Here is a 26,463-nt window from a genome sequence, read left to right on the forward strand (position 1 = left end):
ATTGCACAGTGCACACTCTCTTCTTCTTCTTCTTCGGACGACGACTGAAGTTAGTCCAAGTCAACCATCAAGTTTGTATTCTTTTGATTTTGGTGGTTTTCTTTCTTTCCGTTTCCCCCCTTCGCTTTGGCTTTGTAGTTGTAAATTCAGCTTCCACTCTCTCTGTGCGCTATGCCAAAGGTTTCTGACTTCTGAGCTCTCATCTGTAAGAAGCATTAATTTTTTTTTGGCTTCCAAGTTGCAACGCCATTTTCATTTTCTTTGCATTTTCCTTTTAAATGTTAATGTCGTCTCTGCACTGCACTTCTGGAACCTCAATTTACTTTTTTTTTTTAACTATTGGTGCAGCTACTTCATGGTTCTCTAATAACTTGCCGGATCATGCTATAGTTTTTTATTGAGTGTGTAGATGCAGCGGATCTTGAGGTCGCAGACGGCCGGGATCATCGGCCTCGGCACATTTGACAGCGAGGTTCTGCCTTCCTCTCTTGTTGAGATTGCTCCGATCCTACGTGTTGCCAATGAAGTTGAAGAGTACAATCCCAGGGTTGCTTATCTCTGTAAGTTGCTTGCATTTGTTGTTTAGAATCGCGGTGATCAGAGAGCAAAAAGAGAGAATATGCAGAAAGCGAAGAATATGAAAATTTACTAGAATAAGAAAAAAGGTTGTTACAATTTGGTCTACAATTTGATCATATAGTAAGTGAAAAGTAACTATTTACTGTAACCTTGTAACTAATCTTGATTTACAACTCGTATCAAAGTGATAAACTTCCATATATGCTAATAGCATTTTCTAAATTCATGGCTTGCTTATTTTTTAGTTATTTATTATGATTATTTTTTAATGTAAATGTGCATCTTTGTCTGTTCTTATTTTGTTGTAGGCCGATATTATGCCTTTGACAAAGCTCACAAGTTGGACCCTAGTTCAAGCGGTCGAGGTGTTCGCCAATACAAAACTGCACTTCTCCAACGCCTGGAAAGAGTAAGTGCTAATGGTTCACCATAATCTCTTTGTTCTAGATATGCATGTTCTGCATTAGTTTGCTTTTTGGGGAAATGGACTTTGTATATTGTCATGGATTGAGAAAATTCTTGTTATACTATGTTGTCCCTTTTGCTCTTCTCATAGATAAAGTATGGAACTATTATTAACCCACTAAAAGATATGCTGTTGAAAGCTGAACTTGGGTCAGAGTCCTTGCTAATTTCTGAATTCTGCATTGTTTACAAACAGCAGTTTCTTTCTGTGTTGAAGTCTTGAAGAGGTCTAATATCTAATTAATAATTATTTCTGTCATGGTTTAAGGATGATATCATTATGAATCTTTCTGGTATGTCAATATAGAATGCATTGTTGTATCTACATTGACTTGATGGTGTGGTGTCAATTCTAATTCATTCCATATTGGTTAGGAAAATGAGTTAACTTTGGAGGGCCGAGTAAAAAGTGATGCTCGCGAGTTGCAAAGCTTTTATCAGCATTACTACCAAAAATATATCCAAGCATTACAAAATGCTGGTGATAAAGCCGACCGGTAGGTTTCTACATAGTTTACCATTTGATGGTTCTCTATCTGTTATATGATTAATATTATGCCTCTTCTGTCAGTGAATCCATTAGCAAGGCATATCAGACTGCGAATATTATTTTTGAGGTTTTGAAGGCTGTTAACACGACTCAAGACATGGAACTTAATCGTGAGGTACTGAGGTTATTTTCTGTAGCTCCTAAATGTTACTTTCTATATCCCCAGGATTCTATTCTCTTGTTGCCATTCCATTTTTTCTGATCTTTTTTTCTCCATCAGTATTTGTATATTTTGTAAGGTTCCTATTGTCTGCTACGTTACACATATGATTGTTTGCCATTTCTATTGTGGTAGATTTTAGAGACTCAAGACGAAGTTGTGCAGACGAAAAAGATGTTTGTCCCGTACAATATTCTTCCTCTTGATCCTAATGGTGCAAATCAGGCGATAATGCAATTTCCCGAGGCATGAACTTCAACTTCAAACATTTCTGTATTCTTGGGTGCTCTACTTTCTCACTATCTCTCTCTGCAGATACAAGGTGCTGTATATGCTCTTCGTAATATCAGGGGTCTTCCATGGCCTAAGGACTACAAGAAAAATAAAGATGCAGACATTTTGGATTGGCTTGGGCTGATGTTTGGCTTTCAGGTAAAGTACAACTTGGAACTTTGACAAATTATCTATTTATTGGGGTAGTCTTATCCTCCTACCCCCAAATAAGAAAACAAAAGCCCCTTTATTCCACTTTCTCTCAAGATGAAAAAAGGGTGATTACTTAGTTACTAATTATTCCAATTGAATTTCCATGCGATGTTTTAATAAATATATATGGATTTTACAAATTACAGAAAGACAATGTTGCAAACCAGAGAGAGCATTTGATCTTATTGCTTGCAAATGTCCACATTAGAAAATTTTGGAAGCCTAATCAGCAGTCAAAGGTGAGTTTTTCTTTGAACAGCTGATACCAAATTTCTATCTAATTGTACATTTTCTGCCATTTCGGATGTTAAATGGCTTCAGAAGCTTTCACTATCTTGTCGACGGTTTAAATGTTGAGCAGTCATCAACTTCTTTTTTTTTTTTTATTATTATTATTATTATTATTATTATTATTATTATTATTATTATTAAAACATTTTGCTAAGTAATCCATAGTCACACGAGACAATTGTATAAATATTAAGCATTTTTCTAAAGTAAATCCACTATAATAATTGTTATAGAAGTACATTCAAACACATTGATAATTAATTATAGATAAATGTTTAAATTTTAATTTTTTTTAATATAAAAATGGGTGGAAGGCTATCTAGTCTATAAAAGTCGGAACAACAAACAGGAATCACATTTAGGTGATTTTTTCTTTGTTTGAATCTGAAACAAACATGTTTCATTGATTTTGTGGACAATTGGACATGAAACATACATGTATTATTTTCTATCTCATAGGGTCTTGAAAATGCAATTAAATATAATCAAGGTGCACCAAGTCTAGCGCTTTCTGTTGTAGGGCCTTCCAAAACAATTTTTTTATACCTACAAAATATAATTAAGCTAATAGTTGTCAAACATTACAATAAACACGTCATCAGTCAAGTATTAACCATATATAACAACTTTGTCCAAATTCAATCCTAGAATTGCATCCAAGTGCAAATGTAAAAGAAAATATTTAATTGTAATTGAATCTTTCAAATGTCAAATTCTATTAATTTCAAAGCAAAATATTAATTGTAATTGACTATATGGATCAAACAACGTTATTGAGTTCTATCATATATCATGTCTATAAAGAGACCATTTACATGTAGATTTCGTTTGATCACCTCATGGATGGTCTTTCTAGATCTTCCTCTGTCTTTCACCTCTTGTCCATCTTCCATCTCATCTACCATTCTGACTGGGTGCTTTGTCGGTCTTCTTCTCACATGTCCAAACCACCTGAGACACGATTCTACCATCTTTTCCACAATACGTGCTACTCCAACTCTCTCTTTTATATTTCCGTTCCTTATTCTATCCAATCGCATATGACCACTCATTCATGTCAACATCTTCATCTCTATCACACTTAACTTATGTTTGTGCTCTCATTTGGCCGCTCACCATAAAGTATAGGCGGTCTAATAGCAGTGCAATAGAATTTACCTTTAAGTTTTAAAGGCACTTTTTTTGTCACATATGAAACCAGACGCACTCCGCCATTATGACTAACCTGCTTGGATCTTATGATTTATATCTTATTCAATCTCTCAATTATCCTGTATGATGCACCAAGATACTTAAAACTTTTAACTTTCGTAGGATACTTTTTCCAATCTTCATCTCTATATTAGGGTTTTCCCTTCGGCGGCTGAACTTACATTCCATATATTCTGTCTTGCTACAACTTATGCGCATACTATACACTTCTAGAGCTTTTCTCCGTAAGGATGATATCATCGGCAAAAAGCATGCACCATATCTCAGGCTTTTGGATATGTTCTGTGAGTACTTCTAAGACTAATGTGAAAAGGTATGGACTTAAAGATGATTCCTAGTGTAATCCTATACCAATAAAAAATTTCTCTGTCACACCACCTTGAGTCTTCATATTAGTTGTAGTCCCATCATACATGTCTTTAATTGTACGAATATATACTATTTTTACTCTCTTTTTTTCTAAAACTTTCCATAAGACCTCATTTAGCACCCTATCGTACATTTTTTCTAAATCGATAAATACTATATGTAGATTCCTTTTATTACTATGATACTTCTTTATCATTCTTCTTAACAGGTATGTAGTTTCAGTGGTGCATCTGCCTGATATAAAACCAAATTGGTTCTCTGTTACTTATGTCTTTTGTCTCAGCCTCCGTTCTGTCACCCTTTCGCATAACTTCATGGTATGATTCATGAGTTTGATTCCTTTATAGTTTCCGCAACTCTATATATCTCCCTTATTCTTGTAAATAGGTACCAATGTGTTTTTTTTCCACTGATGTCTTTTTCTCCAAGAGCCTTCCAAACTTCAATCGGAATATTATTGGGTCCTACTGTCCTGCTATTTTTCATCCGCTTTAGAGCTTCTTTTACCTCGAAGTCTCGAATCCTTTAATAGTAGTCGAAATTTTGATCTTATTCCCTCGTGCATAACCGACTAAGGCTTGGAAGAGTCTTCTGTCGTTCATTAAATAGCTCGTAGAAATAGTTTTTCCACCTTTCATTGATCTTCTAATCTTGAGCCAAAACCTCTCCATCTTTATCTTTTATGCAATTAATTTTATCCAAGTCTCTCGTTCTTCTTTCACGGCTCTTTACGATTCTATATATACATTTTTATCCTTCTTTCGTGCCTAAAAACTGGTAAAGACCCTCATATGCCCTTGTTCTTGCTTCACTTACAGCTATTTTTGTCTCTTTGTTATACGCCTTGTATTTTTTCCAATTATCTGCAGTGCGGTACAAAGACCACTCTTAAAGCACTTCCCTTTTGTTTTTATCTTTTCTTGTACACTCGCATTCAACTACCAAGACTCATTGTCTCTTGGTTCTATCCCTCTAGATTACCAAAACTTTCTTTTGATATTTTTCTAATAACTTCTGTCATCTCCCTTCATCCCTTCTGCGCTTTCATCCCCTCCCTACTTTGCCTCTTCTTCTACCCGTCTTAGAAAACTTCTTTGTTCCTCACCTTTTATCCGCCACTTCCTCGTTCTTGGGTACCCGTATAATGTCTTTTCCCCAACTTTTGCTCAACGCAAAAATCCATGACAAGCATCTTATACTGTGTTGTTAAACTCTCTCCGCAATAATTTTACAATTAATGCAAAATTTCCGATCGACTCTCCTCAACAAGAAGTCGATTTGAGAGTTTGTCATGCCACTTCTATAAGTTATAAGATGTTTGTCTCTCTTTTTAAAGCATGTATTTGCGATGAGAAGGTCAAATGTTGAAGAAAAGTCCAAAATAGTTTTACCATTGGTATTGACCACGTCGAAACCATGGCCTCCGTGAATACTTCCATACCCAATCACTTATCTTTCAACATGATCATTTAAATCTCCTCCTAAAAAAATCTTATCTTTCGAAGGTATGTCTTGGACCAAACTCTCTAGATCATTCCAAAACCTTATCTTGTGTTGCTCATCCGAACTCACTTGCGGTGTATAGACGCTAATCACATGAAAAGTACCTCCTTCTACCACAAGTTTGATAGAGATGATTCGATCACTCACCCTCTTGACATCCACTACGTCCTTCTTTCACTGTTTATCCACGATAATACCGACTCCATTCTTATTCTTCATCTTTCCTGTATACCAAAGTTTGAACCCGAAGGTATCCAATTCCGTAGCCTTCGTGCCGACCCATTTTATTTTTTGTAGTCACATGATGTTAATCTCCCTCTTTGTCATGGTATCTACCACCTTCATAGATGTTCCTGTTAGAGTACTTATATTCCATGTCTCAAATCTCAACTTTCTGTTGTTCCGACCTTTACCTTTACCTTTTTCTTTGTGAACTAGTTTATTTACTTTCATCTGTTCACGAAAATGTGGGAACCCTTACTCATTTAACACTACATCCGAGCACCGATGCAGCGGCTCTTACTCATTTGACACTGTATGCGAGCCATACAGCGCGTTTCTTCCTTGCAACGACCTAGCTTTAGGACAATAATGTCTGTGATCCATGTCATGAAAATTTGATTAAGTTTTTATATTGGCTGTCGAAGACTTAACACAACCCTCCTCTTTTATCCGGGTTTAGAACCGGCTATGTAGCGCAGGTGTAACATAGGCGGAGTTAATTTTTTTTTATTATAAAATAACTAACATAAATATCGTACTAATAATTAAATTATAAAATAACCAAATAATTTATTTCAAAATTATTTTTATAATTGTAAAAAGAGTAATCCTAGGGAATCAATTGTTTCAGCCAATATTAATCGATTTTTTAAAAATAATTTTATTTATTTTAAATTCTATACCATAAATCAATATCTCTTAACTCTAAGGCCCAGTTTGGGTAAATAACTTAAATAAGTTCTTTTGGAAAAAGAGCTTAAAGCATAAGGACTTTTGTTAATAGCAGCTTATAAATAAGTTATTTTGTGTTTGGATTTTTAATTATAAAAGTACTTATTTTAAAGTTGTAGCGTTTGGATAAATAACTCAAAAAATATTTTTTTTTTTACAAAAGAGAATGATAACAAATACTTTCCAATATTGGATGTTGATTTTACATAACCTAATCACTAATATTGTGTATGATATGGTAGGTGAAAATAAAAAATAAATATAAAATGTGTGTCAATGTATATTTTGTTGCTGTTTTTACTCCCTTCTCCTTTATTGAGGTCAAGAACTTGCTATAATTAACTATGAAAATAATAGCAAGCTATAAAATCACATGTGAAAAAAATACAATTAAAACTGAAATTTCATGCCACAGTTAAATACAAATTTAATAATAAAAAATAGAGTGATAAAATGATAAAATAAATACTTAGAAGGAATATATGCAGTAGGTTGTTCAGATGCAGTATTGTTTGAAAATGAAATTAGTGGTGGAGGATCAATACTTCCATCAGATGAATCATTATGTGAAAATGGTGAGGTTTGGAACATTGCGTGAGAATGATGGTAGAAGGCCAGTGCTTCTAGCAGACCTTGCGTGAAAATGGTGGTGAAGAGTCTGTGTATTTTTCAGAGTAAGAAGGGAAGTAGATTTTTTTGTTTTGAAATTAAATTTTTTCTAAAGAAGTAGTAGAATGATTTATTGAGTCATATATTTCTACTTCTTCAAAAAGCTATAAATTAACTTTTAAGCTTTTTTTTAAAATGGTGCCAAACACGCAGATTGTGACTTTTCATAATCCAAAAGTAAAAAAAAAAAAAAAAAAAAGTAGCTTCTGCTACTTCCCAAACGGGCTCTAAATCCTAAATCTTCCACAAAATGAGAATTTTTGGAATTAAAAAAGGAAAATTGGTTAATATTGGCATGACTAAGGCTTAGTTTGATAAAACTTTTACTTTTCAAAAGTAGCTTATAAAAGCTAGCTTTTAAAAGATATATTTTTAAAAGTTGTAGCATCTATGTTTAGTAAATTAAATTAAAAATGACTTTCAATACAATAAGTACAAGCAAAACAAGTACGTTTAGTAAAATAACTTTTCAAATTTAAAAATAATATAATAGACATTAATGTAAAAATGAAATTTGGATATTAATTAATGAATGCGGTTATATTAGACTTTTTAATTTTGATAAGCACAAGTCAACTTTAAAAAGCTCCCCTTAGGTGCTTTCAAAAGCATCACTAGCTTTTAAAAGCTGTACAAGCACATAATTCTTTGATTTACCGAACACAAAATGAGGTGTTTGTGCTTTTGAGAATAAAAGGCAACATAAAAGAGCACAATAATAAGTCATGATATTGATGGAGTAGAAGAGCAATGAATTAAATAAAGTACAAAGTGGTTGAAAATAATATAGAAGAAAGGGAGGACATGAGGGATAGAAGCAATGCAACAGAGGTACTGGGAGAGAGGAGGGATTTTGGAATGTATGTGTCTGTGTTACTGTTGCTGGAGAGGGGAAAAAGAGAAAAAAGAGTTGTGGGATTGGGCTATTGTTTCTTAATTAATTTTTTTATATGGGACCTACATTATCGGATAATTTTTTGATAACTATATGAAGCTAGGCAGCAAATTTTGAATTGCCATCCTATTCATGCCTGCCTTTTTGGGCTGAATTTTATTTTATAAAAGTAGAAGTGTATTATGCATATCTTACTTCTAGAGATTCTATTTTGATGACAATGATCATTCATTTGGGGACCTTGTGCTTAAAAACTAGTCTTTTTTCTTTTTTACTTTTCATCGTATAAATATGGGCGAATGCTAATGTACTCTGGAGAAAGTAAGGAGTATAGTGCTCTTTAAACTCTAAATCCTAAATCTTAAACTCTGAACTCTAAATCTTAAATTTTAAACTTTATACTTTAAACTATGAATCCCGAGCCTTAAATTCTAAATCTGAAGCTCTAAATTCTAAATTTAAACTATTGATATAAAATATAATAAATAGAGAGATAAGATTTGTTTGATTGATAAGGAGTGCAACACTCCTTACTTACTTATTAAGGAGCGTTTAAGAATGAATCTACAAATATGCATATAGTAATTGTTAGATGCCCATTTGACTTGTATATTTTATGTGATTAGTTGGATGAGCGTGCATTGACACAAGTGATGAAGAAACTTTTCAAGAATTACAAAATGTGGTGCAAGTATTTGGGCCGGAAAAGTAGTCTCTGGTTAGTGTTTTATTCTCCTATTGTTGAAATATATTCTTAAAATTAGAAGGAACAGTAAGAATATTACTGAAATAGCTCGTCTCTGTCATTCAACACACATAATATATGTGTAGGAAATATAGTAGAGATTGTTGAAATATGAGAAGAAATATTATTGTTAGATAGTGATTAAGTTTAGATGGTGCATTAATGGGGAGTAGTTGATAGGTGCTTTACATTTATTAGTCTTCTTTGTTGCCTACACTTTTTCGCTTGTATTTGGCTGATTGATCAATGCCACTGTCGCATTGAGGGGGAATAAGTCACCTACCTTCAAAGCACCTATGGACTACTCTCCATTGGTTCTCCAACTAAACTACTAACTACTTTTTAACAATAATATCTCTTCTCATATTTCAACAGAGATGATATAATATCTCAACAAATTATTCAGCATTATATATTATGATTTTGTGAGTTCTTGTTTGTGGTGGAAAAGTAGCCTACGGGTTCTTATTTGTACCAGGTTTAATGCTTCTATCTAGCTTTGCCTAGAAATATGTATTTGTCAAATTTGAATGCAACCTGCCTTGTGATTGTTTATTGCAGGTTACCAACCATAGAACAAAAAGTGCAGCAACGCAAACTTCTGTATATGGGTCTGTACCTTCTAATATGGGGTGAAGCCGCGAACCTAAGACTCATGCCGGAATGCCTTTGCTATATATATCACCATGTATGAGAAGATGTTAATTTCCTTTTTCTATAATGTTTGGCTCATCCCTGTTTTTCCCCTTTTCTAAGCTCTTGTAGATATTTGACTTGTTCTATGTTTAAATATGAGATGAGATATTATTGTTAGATAGTAGGTAGTAGTTTAGATGGTGCATCAATAGAGAGTACTTAATAGATGCTTTACATTTATTATCATTGTTTCCCAGTTTATCTAATATGTTTCCTCAACTGCAAGAAAAATTAGACTAAAATTACAAGCAATAATTTATGTGAGAAACAATGAGTATATATCCAAATTATTCCTTCCAAATTATTCTTTTAAATTTTCTTTGGCAGGAAATTAATATTTCTCCTTGACTTTAAAACTGGACATCAGTTTGGTTGTTATATTGTTGGTTATTCTTTCCCATAATGGACCAATTTGATGTAAAAGTTTCTAAAAGACCAACTTGATTTCTTGAGTATCTCTCAAGAGTAACAATTGTGGTCCTTATCCAAATTAGAAGGATTACCAAGTTCACTTAGATGAGCCCTTTGTGATTAGATTCCATCATTCACATGTGAAACATAAATATGTGTTTTTTGTTTGGAATAATATTGTTTAAGAGAGGTTGTGTTTGCACAATAAAGCATTTAAAGATATGCCTGATTCAAATAAAACCTTTTGATGGTAACTTATCATTTTTGTTTAATATTGATGCGATTTGGGATCTTTTCATGTTGGTTTCTGTAGATGGCTTTTGAATTATTTCATATGCTTACTATTGATCCAATGACGGGGGAGAATGTCATTCAAGCAAATGGGTGTGAAAAGGAGGCTTTCTTAAGGAAAGTTGTTGCTCCTATTTATGATGTGATTGCCAAGGTTTTTCTCCATTGATGTTATCTTCTCCTCTTTTTTTTTTTTAATTTTTTTTAAATCTTTTTTTGGTGGTTATCTTCTGCTTTTCCTTTTCCTTCTCTCTTTTTATTTTCTTTTCTTTAAAAAAAATTTGGCCATCACATCCATATAATATATTATTTATTTATTTATTTATTTTCATATTGGTAATATGAAATTAATTGCTTTGGTCATAAGGAAGCTGAAAGGAGCAAAGGAGGAATCTCAGAGAATTCAGAATGGAGGAACTATGATGATTTGAATGAATATTTTTGGTGTAGTTGCTGCTTTTATTTTTCCTTTGATGTTCATCATTAATACCTGTCTCAGAATTAATTTAGCGATGAAATTACAGGTCAGCTGATTGCTTCCAGTTAGGTTGGCCAATGCGTGCTGATGCTGATTTCTTTTGCGTGCCTTATAAGCTAGATTTTGACAATGTAAGCACTGGTCACTAATCTCTCTTTTTCACTCCATGTGTTGGTTTTAGCCATTTAGTTTGTTCTAAATTCTTTTAAAGAAATGAGACATGTAATTTTTGTGGTGATCCACTTGTTTCTTCTTCTGTTAGAGTTTGGTAAACATTTGTAAAGGTAAACATTATGAAGGCTATTGTTTTCATAGGAGTGCTAGGATTTTTCTATATATGTGGATCAATTACAAATTATTATCTTTCTAGGTTTTTATTGTGCTTCATATCTCTAGGAAAATGATTTCAGTGTGGATGTAGTGCCAAATGGTGTTTTGCTTCTTCTATTTGATTGCTGTTTTGGTGTCTCAGGATGGAAGTTTCCTCATGTTATTATTTCTATTTACTGCATAAAGCATTAATACTGTTGCTTTTGTTTCCACTTGTAAAACTGTATATCTAAGATCTGTTGTACTGAAATTGAATTTTTTGCTTTCTTTATTGGAGTTAAACTACATAGTTCCTCTTGCTTTTCTGTAATTGTGTATCAGGGTCTTGTCTCTACTGTCCCAGGCTTTGGAGTGGATAGAAATTGTGTATTTGTGTCTTGGGATGAAGTTTTAAAATTTTTCTGTCTCTCCCATCAAACTGGTTTATGTACTTACTACTCTGTATTTATGTTCTAGGGACAGCTTCCAAACACTGCCTTAGAGTCGGTCTTTTGAGTGAGAAAGACATATAACATCATTGTGTGTCAACCACATGGCCAAAGATGGATAACATAAGCATTATGTAATAATGCCCATAAATACACACATATGATTTCACAAATTACATGTTCTAATGGATCCTAATTATAATCAAATAATAATCACAAATGACAACATTCTAACTGTCTCTACAAGCATTGTTATATCTTTCTGTTTTTAAATGGAATTCTTATCCTTTGTACTAGCACGAAAAGTATAAAGAAGTTTTTAAAGAAAACTGTCAATGTGCAGGATCATGAGCTGGCTAACAGATACCGATGGATCGGGAAAGTGAATTTTGTTGAGATACGGTCATTTTGGCATATTTTCAGAAGTTTCGACCGCATGTGGAGTTTTTTCATTCTGTGTTTACAGGTATTAATTTCCCGGATATGTTGCCTTGCCTTCCTCTTGAATTTGTTGCAAAAAAATGTGTCTGAAAATGGTTTTGGTGTCAGGTTATGATTGTTGTTGCTTGGAATGGATCTGATGATCCATTTGCAGTCTCTTACGGTGATGCATTAAGGGTGTTGACTGTATTTATAACAGCAGCTATATTGAAGCTTGGCCAAGGTAGGTAATCAAATTTTGTCTGTGTATGATATTTAATTATCCTGCTATGATATTTCAGTTGACACTGTTACTGAGATGATGCCTTATACTTCATTTATTCAGTTATGTTACTCTGTTCAATTGTAACATATTGTGGTCCTCTGACCTCTTACATTACTGAGATTCTAACTGACTTTCTCTCCACTTGTGCAGCTATTCTTGATATCATTCTATGTTGGAAAGCAAAACAGAATATGTCATTGTATGTTAAGTTAAGATACATTCTCAAAGTTGTTTCAGCTGCAGCCTGGGTGTTTGTTCTGTCGGTTACTTATGCATGTACATGGGATAATCCTCCTGGGTTTGCTCAAACCATCAGAAGCTGGATTGGAAATGAAGCGAGTTTTCCTTCATTGTTTATTTTGGCCATTGTTATTTACTTGTCACCGAATATGCTCGCTGCTGTATTCTTTCTGTTCCCATCCATTTACCAGTTCCTTGAGAGGTTGAACTATAGGATTGTGATGCTAATGATATGGTGGTCACAGGTAGGCAGTAGTTTGTTTTTTGAATATTCTTCTGGTTGCTATACCCAAGAGCAGGTTTATTCAACTATAATTGAGATATTTGGATTCTAACTTGGTCTTTCTGATGCATTATAATCGCCAGCCTTGTCTTTATGTTGGTAGGGCAATGCATGAGAGCGCATTTTCCCGTTTTAAGTAAGACATTGAAGTTGAGAAGTTTCTATTTTTCGTGACTGCTTAATTTTGCAGGCATCTGACGCTATGCAATCTTGTTTATTATTTCAGGTACACGATGTTTTGGGCCCTCGTTATAGTTACAAAGCTGGCTTTCAGTTACTATATAGAGGTGATGAATTTCGTTTCATTTCATTTTGAAGCTAAGTCATTAGTTTCTTTCTGATAATCGCTTCTTCTTATTCAGTTCCACCATGCATGATTGTTGTTAAATTAAGCCACTGTCACAATGTTACAACTTAAGATGTAGTTCTTGGTGTTGGGATCTGCACCGTGACGAACTAGCTAAACTGGAGTTCTAGCCACAGCTTTTATGAATTTTAAGTTTTTCCTACTGCCTTTTTGTGACATGGAGCATTCTTTCAGAACAATTACGTGATTTTTACTTGTTCATCTTTCTTAAATTTACTGTAGATAAAACCTCTAGTTGGACCTACGAAAGCTATGATCCCAACTTTCCCAAATGGATTTTTTCCTCATGGTAATAACTAATAAGCTTGAATGCGGTGGCTTTCATAAGAATTCATTTCCTCATAAGATCTTATTACTGCTTCTGTGCTTTGCAGCTCAGAACAAAAAAATTGGTGCCTGCGTTGCACTTTGGACTCCAATTACACTGGTATAGGATTATGTATGTGACTAACATCCTTTTCTAAGTATCTGTAGCATACTTGTATAACTCCTTTTTTTCAGGTATATTTCATGGATACACAAATTTGGTATGCATTATTCTCAACCTTATTTGGTGGTATATATGGTGCTTACCAACGCATTGGGGAGGTTAGTATATTGTCCCCTTGTGCATTGTTTTTATGCTTTGAACCTATTTGTGGGAAACTCAGAAGGCTTATTCTTTTAGTGTCCATCTTGTCCCACTGGAAGACTTTGGATTGGGTTTCTTCTAGTTGGGGCTGTTTAATTTCCTATAATTTCAACTTTATTATTGATATGATATAGCTACCAATAATTCTACTATTGTTAATATTGTTACCTCTTTATGGCATATCTTTTATCGTCATATGATCATTTTTATATCATAACTTGATCTCATCTTGCTTTAGTGGATGATCTCGTTTTTCAGATACGGACACTAGAAATGCTTAGATCTCGTTTTCATTTGTTGCCTGGTGCCTTCAATGCCAATTTGTTCCCAAATGAAAAGAATGATTCAAGGAAAAAAGGAATAAAAGCCATCTTTTCTCGTAGAATTACTAAGGTTAACTAGTTTACATTTACCATTAATTTATTGAGCTTATGATTAACGCATCTTTAAATTGGATTACATCAGTTTACTTGGTACAGGCTCCATCTAACAAGGGGAAGGAGGCTGCTAGATTTGCAAAATTATGGAATCCAATAATCACCAGTTTCAGAGAGGAAGATCTTATTAGCAATCGGTAATGTGATGGATAGTGTATTTTTTCCCTTTCTTTTAGTACTTGATATGTTTTCCCCATTTCTGCTCCTCTGTCCAGTCTCCATACAGTACCTTTTGTATGGTAGTCTAATGAGAGTATTATACTATTCAGGGAAATGGACCTTTTGCTTGTACCTTATAGGGTTGATTGTGAGTTGGGTTTTATGCAATGGCCACCTTTTCTACTTGCTAACAAGGTCTGTTTATTTTTCACATCTCTGTACTGTTTAATTCCTCCAATTCCGTGTACTCATTTAATGATTCTGTTTGTGGCTCTATGGTCAATAGGTCCAAACTGCAGTATGTATGGCTAGGGACAGCAGTGTATATGGTTCCGATCTAGGAGAAAGAATTGAGGCTGACAGTTACATGTCTTGTGCTGTTCGTGAATGCTATGCTTCACTCAAGAGCATTATTAAGCACTTGGTTCAAGGGGAACATGAGAAACAGTAAGTCCTTTGAACCCGTTTATTGTAGTAGTTTACATAAGTAGTTTTACTGTTGATTGTGGAAAAGTAAAAGAGAAGTGTAGGTGAAACATTTACGGGACAGGAAAATGTTACTTCAATAACTTGAATGGCCGAGCTATATGCACTTAGTATGTCACATAAGAAATAAACACAAATTACTTATCACATGACCAAATACATATAGTCACATGTTTTGCACACCCTCCAGGGAATGTCAAAACTCCCCATTTAGTGGGGCTTCCCACAAGGACTGCTCCATTTAAGGATGTTTTTTATTTTCCACCTGTAGGACTAAGACAAGGGTAAAATTTTCCCTACGTAAAAATTCAGGTTGGGGGTGGCGATACCCCTCACTGCCTTGGAAGACCCAGGTTATGTTAAAGCACTGACCAATTGGCCCAGACTCATTTTCAAAACTTAAAATTCAGCTCACAAACTACTGATACAATAGAATTAGTATATCCTTGCTATGTGTATTCCTGATGTTTTGAAAGAAAATCTTAGCTCCTCGGAGAGGCCCGTAAGGGAGAACTAGCTTATCAATTGCTTATTCTCCGGCATAAACATCAACATTCTTTGTATTGGAGTTAGTAGCGGTGGCTGCAATTCCCAGAAAAGATGAAAATTCATTTTGGCAAGCTCGTCATCAAAATTTCCCACAAAATCTTTTTGTTTTGGTTGTGGCTTGGCTTCTTCTCTGATTTGTCCTAAATGTTTAGGACGTGTGTGATGCACTGTCTGCACAATTGCCCACTTGCTTAGTGGTCTGACACAGGATGGGTCTGTATGATGTGAGGTTGCTCTCCATGCTTTGTTTCCAATCTCAGTACAAGCTCATGTTGAGGCAACCGACTTGTCTTCTCTTTTTCTCAACCCATTGGTGGCTTTGGTGATGGTAGTTGATTTATGATTTTGAGGAGACAAGTTGGATGAGTGATTCTATTTTCTGGAAAGTGATTCACACTCATTCAGATTGTTGTATATTTCATCAAAGCAAGCTGCCTTTATATGCTAGATGTACAACAGACTCCTATGATTAGGGAGAAATGATAATTACAATTAATTGTAACATATTACTCGTAATTAGTGATAGTATTAGAGTTTTGTTGGTCTAACCAAACAGCAAAAACCAGTTCAGGGAGAGAGGGTTGCATAACACTTACAAAGGTTATCATCGCATCCCAAGTGATGGCAGACATACAATACTCCCCCCAGTGTCCAAGAGTGGGTGTATGTAAGTGGGCCAACTAATAAACACTGCATAAGCTGATACCATATTAGAAATGAGTGGGCCTAAATCAACCCTAAAAAATAACTAAAAAGGTGAGGGCTGCTTAAAATTTATAAAGGTTATCATGATCATGTTCCAAGTGAGGTGGGACTTCTAATAGAGTCTTCTATCATTAATAAGGAAAGGAATGTAAACTATACTATGGAATGATACAGGAAAAATAAACAGGAAAGATCAGCAACAAATATCTCCATCGAAGATTCTGCAACACTCCCTCAAGGGAGTGAATGTTCTTCCTGTCTAACCTTGCTAGCTGGCTCCAAAAATCTTGAGGTTGGGGGCCTTGAGAAGTACATTTGCTATTTGATCTTCTGATCAAAGATATGAGAGATGAAGGCTGCCATCTGCTAAATTCTCTTTTATAGGATCTCTGTCACTCTTCACATGTTTTGTGTGATCTTGCTGAATCTGATTGCACAGTTCTAATTGCTAGCTTATTCTTTTTCAGTTCTAAATGATATCAGATTGTGGGCTCCTTCATAAAATAATACAGGAAACACTAGTTTCATCACTTTTGATACAATGTCTAGCCTAAACTTCTTTTGATGTCTTTCATAACAGGGCTGTAGATTTCATCTTTGCTAAAATAGACAGCCATGCTGAGGCAGGTACTCTGATAAATGAATTCAGAATGAGTGCTGTTACCCACCTCTACTGCCAGTTTGTTGAGCTAATAAAATATTTGGTAACATTTTAGCCATATTTAATTCATTAGTTCACATTTTCTTACATTTGATTAACTTCTGAGTAAAAATATTTTGGGACCTTTTGCAGTAAGATTTGATTATAAGCTTTCTCTTATATTTGATTAATTTCTATTATAAGCTAATCAAGGATCAAGCACAGAACATCCTAATGTCTTTTCAGTTTGGTTGCCAAAATCTAACCCATTTGTTTCCATTGTCATAGAGGGAGAACAATAAAAATGATAGGGACCAAGTTGTGATTCTTTTCTTGGACATGCTGGAGGTGGTGACAAGAGATCTGATGATGGCGGATGAGCTGGATCATATAGTTAGGTGATGCATGTATAGAGTTCTATGTCTACATCTTTAAATTGCATCTTACTTCCTCCCGTGATTATGATTTTATCATTTTGTTTTATAGTTTGGTGCATTCAGACCTTGATATTTGCCAACCATTTACATCTGAAGTAGCTCTCAGGTTTCCAGTTGTACAACCCACAGTAGCTTGGAGAGAGAAGGTTGTTAACAAATGAATTATTATGATGAAAGTTTGAATAGTGAATTGTATTGGTAATGACTTAGTTTCTCTTGGATAGATTGAGCGGCTTTACTTGCTACTTACAACAAAAGAATCTGCCATGGATGTACCATCTAACTTAGAAGCAAGGAGAAGGATTTCTTTCTTCTCAAGTTCACTGTTTATGGACATACCAAAGGCACCTAGTGTTCACAACATGCTTTCATTCTCGTAAGTTATCTTTCAGTCTACATCCTGTGCCATTTCCCTGTTGAAATTCATTAAACATTCAGATTAAAGATTATGGTAATGTCCTCTATTGCATTTGGCATGATCTTAATATGTTCCTTCCCTTGCATTCTTGTTGATTAACAGTTCAAAAGATTTTAGTTATCTGAACTACTTTAATGACAGAAGTTTCAGTCATTATACTTTATGAATTATTACAATATCATGAAAAACCATAGTAAACTTTAAGGTTTAATTTAGTTGGCTCAAAGGATTTTTCAAAGATTCTTTAACAAGAAAAAAGGTGGCATCAAGTATTATCCATTGAAATGCGTCTGGGAATAAGCTGTAGAATTTTCTTTCTAGTATTTCAGCTTGAAATTGTGCTCGTGTACCTATTAGGATTGATATTGAGTGAACCTAACTCAACCCCAAAAGCTAGCTCATGGGGTGAGAGATGCCTCACATTTTTAAACTCTCTAGAGACCTTATTGTCTGGAGTGTGAACATTTACAGGTGGGTTGCCCAACAATATTGGATTGGATAGACTTTGATATCATATTAGTATCTAGGTATATCTAGTATTGATTTTACATTTATTTAGTTTCATATTATATTGATTTCATCGTTATAATTAACTTTTATTATTGGCCTATAAAGAGGTGCTCCTCGATGTACATAACATGACTGCATTTGATATTTATTCTTGAGTTTTTATTATGAATTCTATCATGATATTCTCCTTGAACTCTCCGAATTTTGCCGTTGCTCCAAACTCTTTTGTGAGAGTATTTTTACTTTTTTATTCTAGTTTTCAATCCCCAAAAATACACCTTTTGTGTGCACTTCAAGTTCCTGCAATTTCGTTTGCACCTTGTTTTTCGGCAGTTTTGGCTGCACACCGAGTTTTTTCAGCAATTCCGTCTGCACCCCGAGTTTTCCCCAATTTCGTCTGCTCCCCGAGTTTTTCGGCAGCTCCTTCCGTCTGCACCCCAAGTTTTCCGACTGTTCCGTCTGCACCTTGAGTTCCGACAGTTCCACACCAAGTTCCAGCAGTTCCGTCTCCACCCAAGTTCCTGCAGTTCTGTCTGATCCCCGTTCCTGTAATTCTAGCTACACTCAGTTCTTGCAGTGATTTCAAACTTCTGAGAATTTTATTTAGATATTATTTTAGTTTTCTTGTTTTGATGTTTTTCAATAGGTTATCACTTGAGTTTGAAGGGGTATGTTTTTCAGTATATCTCGTATTTATTTTATATTTAGTTAGTTTGATATTATATTGATTTGATCATTATAATTAGATTGTATTCTTGGCCTATAAATAGGCACTCATCATTCTACATAACATGACAATATTTGATATTTATTCTTGAGTTTTTATCATGAATTCTATCAATATTAATATATGCTACCTAACAAGTTGTTGTGGACTTTTCATGTAGGGTTTTAACACCACATTATAGAGAACAAGTTCTCTTCCGTTTAGAAGATTTGGAGACACCAAATGAAGATGGTCTTACAATACTTTCCTACTTGCAACAGATGTTTCCAGGTTAACCATTACCTAGAGCTTGTTTGGAATGCTAGGAATTAGAAGTCACTCAAGAGTTGAATTTTTTTTTTCTTGCTTTGGAACAATTAAAAAACAATGATTTGAATTCCTTTGAGAATTCCAATTCTCATTTTTCCTTCATTTGTAAATCAGACTAAAGGGGTCTGATTTCCAAATCCACTCTCACATTCTTCAAATTTGAATTATATTCTATTAATATATTATAGTCATTCCAAATCATGGAATTGAGTTTCAAATAGAAATGAACCTTCATTTGTAAATCAGACTAAAGGGGTCTGATTTCCAAATCCACTCTCACATTCTTCAAATTTGAATTATATTCTATTAATATATTATAGTCATTCCAAATCATGGAATTGAGTTTCAAATAGAAATGAATTCTTTTCTTAAAGGAAATAGAATTCTTTTCTCATATTAAATGGTTTCCAAACAAGATCTAAATAACTCTTTTCAAAGCATAAATGTGAAAATTCATGGGTTGAGATATCTAATGTGTTGCTCGTTAGCGTTTTTATTACTGATGTACAGATGAGTGGACGAACTTTCTTGAGAGAATTAAGTGTGCTACTCATGCGGAACTTAGAGAGAGCGAGGAGTTAGAAGAAGAACTTCGTCTCTGGGCATCCTATAGATGGGCAACTTTGACTAGAACTGGTTTTCTGTCTGCCTCCATCTCTTTCTCTATTGAACACACTGTTAACTCAAGTGATTATGTTCATATATTGTTTGTTCTAGCCTTGGAGTTTAGAATGTCTATCATTGCAAGAAACTGAAGTATTATTATTAATGCAGTAAGAGGCATGATGTATTACAAAAAAGCTTTGGAGCTCCAGGCTTTTCTTGATATGTCCAGAGATGAAGGTGAATTCCTTCTCTTGAGAATGAAAGGATTTATTTATTAAAATAGGACATTATGGCAGTAGTTATCTTTATAGTTTACCTTAAAGGAAAAGACTGTTTGTTAATCATTACTGAACCTTAGTTGTTTGTTACTAATAACTTTGCTTTTCTGAATGGTCAGATTTGATGAAAGGTAATGACGCTATGGAAAGTTCATGCACAGAAAACTCAGACACAGAAAATTCAGATGATAGCTTAAGGGGGGGAAGGTTATCAGGGACAGATTGCCAAGCAGTAGCTGATATGAAATTCACATGCGTAGTCTCGTGCCAACAATATGGTATTGACAAGAGATCTGGTTCTCCACTAGCACAGGACATATTAAGGCTTATGAAAAGGTAAGCATTGAAGCCCAATCACTATGGCGGGCTAGTATACCTGTTTTCATCACAGTAAAATATTGTCATTGTGCCCATTAATTGGTATTAAGATTTTCATTGTGCAGATATCCTTCACTTCGAATTGCCTATATTGATGAGGTAGAGGAATCTGGCAACGACAGACAAAAAAAGAACATCAAGGTTTACTACTCTTGTTTGGTGAAGGTTTCTGACCCACATCAAGCTCTGCTTCTGGACCAGGTATGTGGTATTCTGATCATGGTAAAGGCAGTATATGATGATTTGTAGTTCCTTTTTCCCCCTACTAGTAATATATTCTTTTGATATAATGAATTTTTTAGGTTTACATAAGTTTTTTATCCCTATAAAATAAGCTCTTTTTGGTTTTTATATATAAATATATATTTACCAGCAAAATTACAAAACTGTCTAAATTAATCTCTGCCGTCAACCTTCCTTGGGTAAGAACTGTGAACAGGAGATGGGGAAGAAAGGGTCGATGATTCTAATTTAGATAGCTTTTGAGTTTTGCTGGATTAAACCAAAAAAGAAATTTTACGAGGACCAACAATGTAAAGCGCTTATGTTATGGGGGAGCAAAAACTTCTTTAAGCCAATGTTTTACTAGAAGAAATTAGGGAATTTTCAACTAAATGATATGAAAACTCCAGAACAACAAAATCTATATGCAAGAAGGAACAATAGAAACAAGGAACAGAGCAAGGTTTGAATATCAATACATCATAGATGGAAGCTCCCTTTGAAGTGTCTTTGAGCCAAGCAACGGGGAAAAAGTTTAAACTATCCCTCAGAATTGAATATTTATAGTTTTTCCTTAGAATTAAAAGTATTGATATGAAATTTTGACAAAACTATCACTTTTTTACTATAAAAGTACATTCTTCTATATTTTACTTCATACTCTCCATCTTGACTTTCTGAATAAGGTCATATATAGAATAAAGCTTCCTGGACCAGCTATCTTAGGTGTGGGTAAGCCTGAAAATCAGAATCATGCAATAATTTTCACACGTGGAGAAGGCTTGCAAACAGTTGATATGGACCAGGTATAATGATCATATAAGATCACGTGATAGTAAGGCTTCATCATTCCATGTGATCAAGTTTTGTCTCTTATAGGATAATTACATGGAAGAAGCGTTGAAAATGAGAAATCTGTTGCAAGAATTTCTGAAGAAGCATGATGGTGTCCAGTTCCCTAGTATACTTGGACTGAGGGAGCATGTATTCACAGAAAGGTGAACCCATACAGATGATGGTTTTGCAACTACAAATCATACTTTCAATGTTACTGACCGTCTTCTCTAATTTCAGTGTTTCTTCCCTTGCACGCTTTATGGTAAATCGGGAGACAAGTTTCGCAACGATTGGTCAGAGATTTCTTGCTAATCCCCTGAAGTAAGCTTTTGTTCTTTCTTTTCCACATGTTGGATGATGAACTCAGCCTATGTATACATAGCCCATTCCAAACCTAGAAAAAACAAGGGTTGTGTTAACTATAAGGAGAAGTATTAGAAGGATATTTAGGAAGGTATATCCGTATCCATAAAAGAATTACTAAGTTGCAACAAGAAGGGCATTCTCTTCTGGATAAAATCTATAAGTTGTGAAAGTAATGGGATAGAACAAGAATAAATGGAGGGGATGAAACGTGGAGGAAGAAAAGATTTGCTCGAGGAGGAAAGAGTTCTCATCCAACCACACATCAGTGGTCTGGCCAGCTCCACTTCTGCCACCGAAACCTGGCACAACCAGCAGCCCTTTAGCTGCTCTAATGCAACAGTGCTGGCATGCAGATTGAATGTAGCTGTTGCATATTCATATATGGTATGATGACATATGGAAGAGAAGTGGTGCCTTGCAGCAGCATGTAGTGATCTGGCAGTAAGGGGCTGCAATTTTAGTGGCAATGAGGCAGTTCTTTCCAGCATTGGTTCAGTAGTACAGGGTTGAGGTGCTGCAGTGCCTGGGGGAAGGTTGCTCTTGACGTTAGTTTGTGGCACTACAATGGTTGCTGGAGATTGGGATGTTTACTGATTGAGTTTTTGGTTTTTGTGATCTTTGAGCTATGTGCTGCATTTCTTTTCTGAACTTTCTTCAATTGGTATGGCTATGTTTTGGAACATGCAGCTAAGCATGAGATTATGGCTATTTTTTGAACTGATTAAAGTTATCCTTTTCTTTATCGTTTTACTTTTTGGGGATTTGTTGCATTGTGAATCTATGGTTTTGTTGTTTTGGGGTTCTGGTTGAAAAGCTCCCGCAAGGCAACATTATTGCACTATAGGCAGGCAGCACACTGTATATGCAGAAAGGGCATGGGACAGATGGTTGAAGGGGCGTGGGAGTGAAGAAGATAATTCTAAAATGAAAAAAAAAAAATCAATATAGATTAGTATAAGTTAAGACTAGTTATATTTACAGCCCATGAGATTCAATTGAACTAAAAATATTATGAGATGCAACAATGCATTCTCAAATTCAGCAATGCACATGGCACAACTTGGTAAACCCAAGTTAGACCTTAAGGATGGACTTGGTATCATACTTTGGAGAGAATAATTCCACTGCTAATGAATTTTCACTATAATGACGTGTTGATTAGTAGTCTGATGTAAACGACAAGTGGCGCCAAATTCGGGTATAAGGTGGATTATCAGTAGGGATGCTCTTAAGATGTAGACTAAAGTTCATATGGTGAAAGTTTATCTTTCTCTTGGGAAGCCTTTAGTACTCAAGTTAACAACAATGTTCAATCTGTAGGGTTCGATTCCATTACGGGCATTCTGATGTGTTTGATAGGCTTTTTCACCTTACAAGAGGGGGTGTCAGCAAAGCCTCCAAAGTTGTCAATTTGAGTGAAGGTATTTTTGCAGGTACGATATTCAATTCCTATTATTTGGCTTCTATTGACTTCACCATCTTCAATGGTTTTTAATGCCATTTCCAGGCTTCAATACTACTCTTCGGGAAGGAAATGTTACTCATCATGAGTACATACAAGTTGGGAAGGCAAGAGATGCAGGTCTCAACCAAATATCTATGTTTGAAGCAAAGATAGCTAGTGGCAATGGAGAGCAGGCACTAAGCCGGGATGTATACCGACTTGGACATCACTTTGACTTCTTCCGAATGTTGTCTTGTTATTTCTCCACAGTTGGATATCACTTCAGTGCTCTTGTAAGCTATTGCTGGAGCCAAATTTTACTAACATGTTATCTAGTTTTTTCCCCTCTTTTAAGAAACTTGAGAGACTCACATTGGAACCCCAAAGAGTAATGGGAAATGTTATGTGCGGAAACCAAACGCCCCACATAACAGCAGCTCCTAATGTTTTAAAGATCACAGGAGCTACCATGTGAGCTAAGACTCACTGATGATTTCTCTTTTTGTCCTTGTATTACCATGTGATATAGTTTTAATCTCATGAGCTTTTGAACCTTTTTTTCCCCTATTAATTTTGGGCAGATTACTGTTATCACTGTATACGCATTCCTTTATGGTCGTCTCTATCTTGTTCTCAATGGGGAAGGTTTGAGTGCACGAAAAGCCGTTCAAGACAATAAGCCTCTTCAAGTGGCTCTTGCTTCTCAATCATTAGTTCAAATTGGATTTTTAATGGTTTTGCCCATGTTTATGGAAATTTCCTTGGAGAGAGGCTACCGTGCTGCAGTTAGTGAGTTCATATTAATGCAGTTTCAGTTGGCCCCCATGTTCTTCATGTTCTCACTTGGGACAACGAGTCACTACTTTGGAAGGACGTTGCTTCATGGAGGTGCAATTTATAGATCTACGGGTCAAGGGGTTGTAGTTTGTCATGTCAATTTTGCTGACAACTATAGATTTTACTCACGCAGCCACTTTGTGAAGGGTATTGAGCTCTCAATAGTGCTTGTTGTATACGAAATTTTTTGTCATAATTATAGAAGTGATGTTGGATATGTCTTGATTAACATATCAATGTGGTTTATGGCGGGAACATGGCTCTTTGCTCCGTTCCTGTTTAATCCATCTGGTTTTGAATGGCAAAAAATTGTTGATGATTGGAATGACTGGAATATATGGATTAGGAACTATGGACGTATTGGAATACCACCTGAGAAAAGTTGGGAATCATGGTGGGAACAGGAACAAGAGCATCTCCGATATTCAGGACTGTGGGGAATTGTAGTAGAGATACTGTTATCATTGCGTTTTTTTATCTACCAGTATGGTCTTGTATATCACTTAAATATCACCAAAAGGAAATCAAATAGTTTTCTGGTAAGTCTTGTATTCTTCCCTATTTCCTGTATTCTTATCTCACCAAATTTTGACAAGTTGAAATGGACTAACGGATTTTCTTTTCTTGGCTGACAGATATATGGCATTTCATGGTTGGTGATATTTGCAATAGTTTTTGTCACGAAGGTTAGTCAAAATCTTCTTTCTATCTTGTAGGGGCATGTTATAATATACTTGTCCGCTTCCACTGTTATATTGTCTAGCTGGACCCTTTGCATATGGATGTTGTATAGTATTAGAGTTTCCTTATGTAGCAATGTGTTGCTAGTATGGAATTCGGGATAGGATAATTGGGAAACTAGAGAGAGAATTGTATAATCAGAGGGGAAATAGAAGAGATAATTCAGAGGAAGAGAAATCCCTTTCATATTTCACATATCTTACAAGCAACCTATTTATACTTTACTACTCTTTCCAATATTAACTAAGTCCACTTTTATTAAGTAACCTATTTGGGCCCATGCGTATTACACAATGTTACAATAATCCTCTATTCTAGTTTGTATTTTTGTCCCACAAAATGTCAATACTACTTCCTAATTATACCAGAAGATGTGAATATTAATTTCTATTGGTTTAGCAAATTTTTAATTTCCGTTTCCTTCTTGCCTCAGATTTTGTCTGCTTGGAGGCGTAAGTTGAGTGCAAAATCTCAATCTTTGATCCGTATAATCAACGGATTGATATTCGTAACGTTTGTGCCAATTGTCACATTGATTGCCCTTCCGCATATGTCCATGCAGGACATTGTTATTTTTATTCTTGCCTTCGTGCCAACTGGTTGGGGGATGCTACAGGTCAGTTATCTTTCCATTCCATTCCATTCCATCCATGCTAAACTAATGAATATTTTGTTGCAGTGATATGCTTACTATGCTGCAATCCTTTACTTTTCTTTTTGTTGTATCTTTCTGTGGTTAATTCTTAGGGGGCCTTAGAGCAATAGTGAGTTGTGATTCATGTAATTATCAAGTTAGACTGCCTACATTACACCTTTTTGGGTGCGGCCTTTCTCTAGACCTTGTGTTAACGCAGGATGCTTGTACATCGGACTATCCTTTTCCTGTGATTAATCCAACCTTTCTCAGTTGTGTCTAGCCAAGTTTTATGGAACTGATTAATTCTAGAATTGCATTATGAGTTTTAGTTATTCCGTCTTCATATTAAATATAGAGCACCATGTCCACTCATATTCATACTCATATGTCTACTATTGCAATCTCTGACGTCAATTTGTTCATGGTTTTGGGTTCGTTCGTTCTTTCTTTGGCAGATTGCACAAGCATTAAAACCACTTGTCCAAGTAGTTGGACTCTGGGAATCAGTAAAGACTCTTGCTCGTAACTATGAAATGGTGATGGGTTTGCTTTTGTTCACTCCTGTTGCTTTTCTGTCGTTGTTCCCTTTTATTTCATTTTTCCAAACACGTATGCTTTTCAACCAATGGTTCAGTGGAGATTTGCAAATTCTCAGTATGTTCAGAGGCCGAAGGAATGCGCGTTACAGTTACAACAAAAGGGAATAGTTTGAATACTGAAAGGTACCAGAGGCTCTTTGAGAATGAGAAAGTAGAGTAGAAATCAGAGAATGAGAAAGAGAGAAAGTGAGGGAGAGATGGATGATTTTATTATGAAGATGAGTAAAAAATGATCACAGCATACACTTATTACATTATAGCTTAGTATTTATACTAGCTTAAGACTCTAGTCATAGCAATCACGTGCTCTACTCCTGTAACTAACTCTCAACAGAATTGCCAGCTCAGCTAAATCACTAACTGTTATCAGCTGTCATGAACTAACACATCTCTTAGCTCTTA

At 35.1% G+C, this 26,463-nt stretch overlaps 1 protein-coding gene across 10 annotated transcripts; it reads left to right on the forward strand.

Annotated features, from left to right (window-relative positions):
• LOC107635589 (callose synthase 3) lies at nucleotides 1-26,463 on the forward strand. 10 transcript variants are annotated; one of them, XM_088483077.1, is made up of 43 exons: nucleotides 1-205; nucleotides 349-560; nucleotides 888-988; nucleotides 1,420-1,541; nucleotides 1,616-1,709; nucleotides 1,890-2,000; nucleotides 2,070-2,186; nucleotides 2,387-2,479; nucleotides 8,760-8,851; nucleotides 9,440-9,566; nucleotides 10,299-10,430; nucleotides 10,644-10,720; nucleotides 10,801-10,885; nucleotides 11,856-11,978; nucleotides 12,062-12,176; nucleotides 12,369-12,703; nucleotides 12,825-12,877; nucleotides 12,968-13,028; nucleotides 13,331-13,397; nucleotides 13,483-13,535; nucleotides 13,610-13,696; nucleotides 13,998-14,132; nucleotides 14,219-14,313; nucleotides 14,446-14,530; nucleotides 14,622-14,782; nucleotides 16,656-16,779; nucleotides 17,004-17,113; nucleotides 17,202-17,298; nucleotides 17,377-17,528; nucleotides 18,968-19,077; nucleotides 19,627-19,803; nucleotides 19,891-19,959; nucleotides 20,120-20,336; nucleotides 20,444-20,579; nucleotides 21,287-21,406; nucleotides 21,480-21,598; nucleotides 21,675-21,758; nucleotides 23,124-23,236; nucleotides 23,311-23,540; nucleotides 23,829-24,623; nucleotides 24,720-24,770; nucleotides 25,259-25,441; nucleotides 25,918-26,463. In XM_088483077.1, the coding sequence occupies exons 2-43, from the start codon at nucleotides 410-412 to the stop codon at nucleotides 26,167-26,169; spliced, it is 5,811 nt and encodes a 1,936-aa protein (XP_088339203.1). In that variant the 5' UTR covers nucleotides 1-205; nucleotides 349-409; the 3' UTR covers nucleotides 26,170-26,463. The 10 variants fall into 10 exon arrangements, with proteins under 10 accessions (XP_088339203.1, XP_088339209.1, XP_088339206.1 ...); XM_088483083.1 differs by having other exon boundaries at nucleotides 19,627-19,752; XM_088483080.1 differs by having other exon boundaries at nucleotides 391-560.

The sequence above is a fragment of the Arachis ipaensis genome, chromosome B4 (genome assembly GCF_059453495.1).
Source record: "Arachis ipaensis isolate K30076 ecotype BB chromosome B4, ASM5945349v1, whole genome shotgun sequence".
In the NCBI taxonomy this organism is placed as follows: domain Eukaryota; kingdom Viridiplantae; phylum Streptophyta; class Magnoliopsida; order Fabales; family Fabaceae; genus Arachis; species Arachis ipaensis.

Bases quoted from the DNA above. Each gene is read 5' to 3' on its own strand.
- LOC107635589 (XM_088483076.1), top strand. The intron at 9,567-10,298 runs GTATGAGAAGAT...TGGTTTCTGTAG, and splicing joins TTTGCTATATATATCACCAT to ATGGCTTTTGAATTATTTCA. The intron at 10,721-10,800 runs GTGTAGTTGCTG...ATGAAATTACAG, and splicing joins GATTTGAATGAATATTTTTG to GTCAGCTGATTGCTTCCAGT.